Below are 2736 nucleotides of genomic sequence, written 5' to 3'. Positions count from 1 at the left end.
GTATGTATGTATGTATGTATGTATGTATGTATGTATGTATGTATGTATGTATGTATGTATGTATGTATGTATGTATGTATGTATGTATGTATGTATGTATGTATGTATGTATGTATGTATATACAATATAAACATACATGGTGGCCCAAAATTTTTTGCGAAGCACTCTTGTGTAGATAGATCTTTAATTTAAAGCTTCCGAATTTTCTCCCAAACTATTTTACTTAACTTCGTTATTCTAAAAAAATATTTCAAGTGGAACTTTGTTTCAATGGAGATATTTTTTAATAATCACAAATCCTCTTTAGGAGAACGTGTCAAGATTTCAAGGTAACTTTTATTTTTTTAAAGTTAAAGGTATACGTTTTTTTTTGCGTAATATGATTTTTCTAATTATTCTGTATCCCAAACAGCACAGAATATTTATGATAAATATTTATTACTATTCATTCTTTGAAATGTTATAAATATTTTATACATATTTTATATAAAGCTTTCGAAATATTATTAAAAAATAGACTAAATACTCTTGTAATGTAATATTTATAATAAATATAAATAAATATTTCTGTTACGTATTTTTTATTCGAATTATGTTTTAAGTATTTCCATAGCATTTACTACAAGATTTACAATAAATATTTCATAATGTTTATAATAAATGTTTATCTATGCAACAATAAGACCACAAAAATATTTACAAAATATTTAAAATAAACTTTATAAATATTTATAAATATTTTATAAATATTGTGTGCTGGGATATAAAAGTATTAAAGTATTAAAGATATATCATAAAATTAATAATTTACAAGACATTTTATATTTTACTCTGGCATATTTACATGAAATATTAAATATTTTATAACTATTAATTTTGAAAACTATTAAAAAACCTATTAATTGTTATTAATTGTACCTTAATATTTTTATGAACAGAATATAATAAGATGAATCAATAATTGGTAAAGGAAACACATGAATTGCTTATTTAAGAAATTATCCATTTTGTCCATATTTATTTTTTTAAAAGTGTATTTTTTTTACACCAAAATAATATATATATAAATTATTGATTTTTTGATATCTTCATTAATAACTTTTATAAAATAATTAAAGGACTAATATTATGTAATGAAATTATACAATTCTGAAAAAATTAGGGTTTGAAATCTTGAAATTTTGGAAGTATATCTTAAGAGAATCTGTAAATATTGAAAAATATCTCTCAAAACAAAAAAATCAGTTTCACTTAAAACATTTTTTGAAATAACGAATAATTTAGAAGATAATTGCGTCCGCAACTTCAAATGGGACACACTGTATATGACATATTAATCATATTACTAATATTCTATATATACTTGTATATGGTATGATATATATTACATACATTAATATTATTTATTACATACTATCAAAATTATATATTACATACCATCAAAATCTACTGTACCGGAACCGTCTGTGTCAATCTCCGCGATTATTCCATCAAGATCGGAACTAGTAAGTTTGTCGTCGAGAGCCGCTAAAATCTCTTTCAATGTAGCTGTGGTAATGTATCCATTACCTTCACGATCGTACAATCGAAACGCTTCTTTTAGCTCCTCCTGCATTGCTTCCGCATCCTCCTCTTCAAGAAATCGACCGGCGATCTTACAAAAACCGTCAAAATTTACTTTACCAGAACCTTCAGGATCATTCTCTTCAATTAAAGTATTTAATTCGCCATCATCAAACAGTTGTCCCATTGTATTTAATATTGTTGAGATTTTCATAGTCTCGATAAAACCACTTTTCGTTGTATCGAACATTTGGAATGCCTTACGCATCACAGCTACTTTTTGATCATCTTCCTCCTATAAACGAAGTTTCGAATATATTAAGTTTATTTTTATTTATAATAAAAAAGATTATAAATATTAACAGCTGAAAGTATGTCTGAACCTTTTTATAATTTTTAAACTTTTTAAATTATTTTAAATATTATGTTATAGTAATTTATTATAGTAATTTTCTATCCATCTGAAAAATAAGAACATTTTTGGAGTATTTTTAAATAATATGGAATTTATAGTTTTGTGCTACTTGAATGTTTAATTTTTAAATAAATTTTTTCACTTATACGAATTATTTCTCAGTTTATCTTTTCAGTCTTACCATGACAATTAATAAGAGAATTTTTACACCGTATTAGGCAAATCACTAGTGATGCACAAGAACAAACGCTGCCGGACTTGAAGAAAATTGATTCTTCCGTCCCAGTATAAAGACTTCTTGTCCGTATCTGCTAAAGCAGCTAGAAAGACGACGCATGCAAAAATAGAGCGGCGACGCCGACGAAAAATGAAATATGTTATAAGTGAATACCAGTCACGTTTATATAAAGGTCGTATAAATGCTATTATATCTCATGATTATCAATAAGTTTTGATGCAATTAACAGATTTTGTGATAATTGCATTCACCGAATAATGTTTAGCATAAAGAGGCAACTCTCAGTATATTCTTGCTGAAAATTTTTCTTCCTTCACATAATTTTTCTTTTGGGAATTCTTCACAGAATTTCTATGTAAATTTCATAATTTTCGAGAAAATTTCTAGGATTACACATATTAGTTACACATATTAGAATACTTTTCAGAAATGCTAAAACAATCTACATTTCTGCTAAAATTTTTTATAAAATAACATGAATTCTGAAAGATTTTAAGATCTCTCTCTCTCTCTCTCTCT

General features: G+C 25.3%; 1 protein-coding gene across 1 annotated transcript in view; it reads right to left on the bottom strand.

The window, feature by feature from the left end:
* The window catches only part of LOC105623802 (troponin C), a 26924-nt gene that overhangs the window by 3131 nt on the left and 21057 nt on the right, over positions 1 to 2736 (bottom strand). Inside the window, exon 3 of the mRNA XM_012205182.1 lies at positions 1439 to 1859. Within this exon, the coding sequence (XP_012060572.1) occupies positions 1439 to 1859 (421 nt within the window). The remainder of the gene's footprint in view (positions 1 to 1438; positions 1860 to 2736) is intronic.

The sequence above is a fragment of the Atta cephalotes genome (genome assembly GCF_000143395.1).
Source record: "Atta cephalotes unplaced genomic scaffold scaffold00002, whole genome shotgun sequence".
Taxonomy (NCBI): Eukaryota; Metazoa; Arthropoda; class Insecta; order Hymenoptera; family Formicidae; genus Atta; species Atta cephalotes.
Note: the sequence above shows the minus strand (reverse complement) of the source record. Positions and strands in the feature narration are given on the sequence as shown.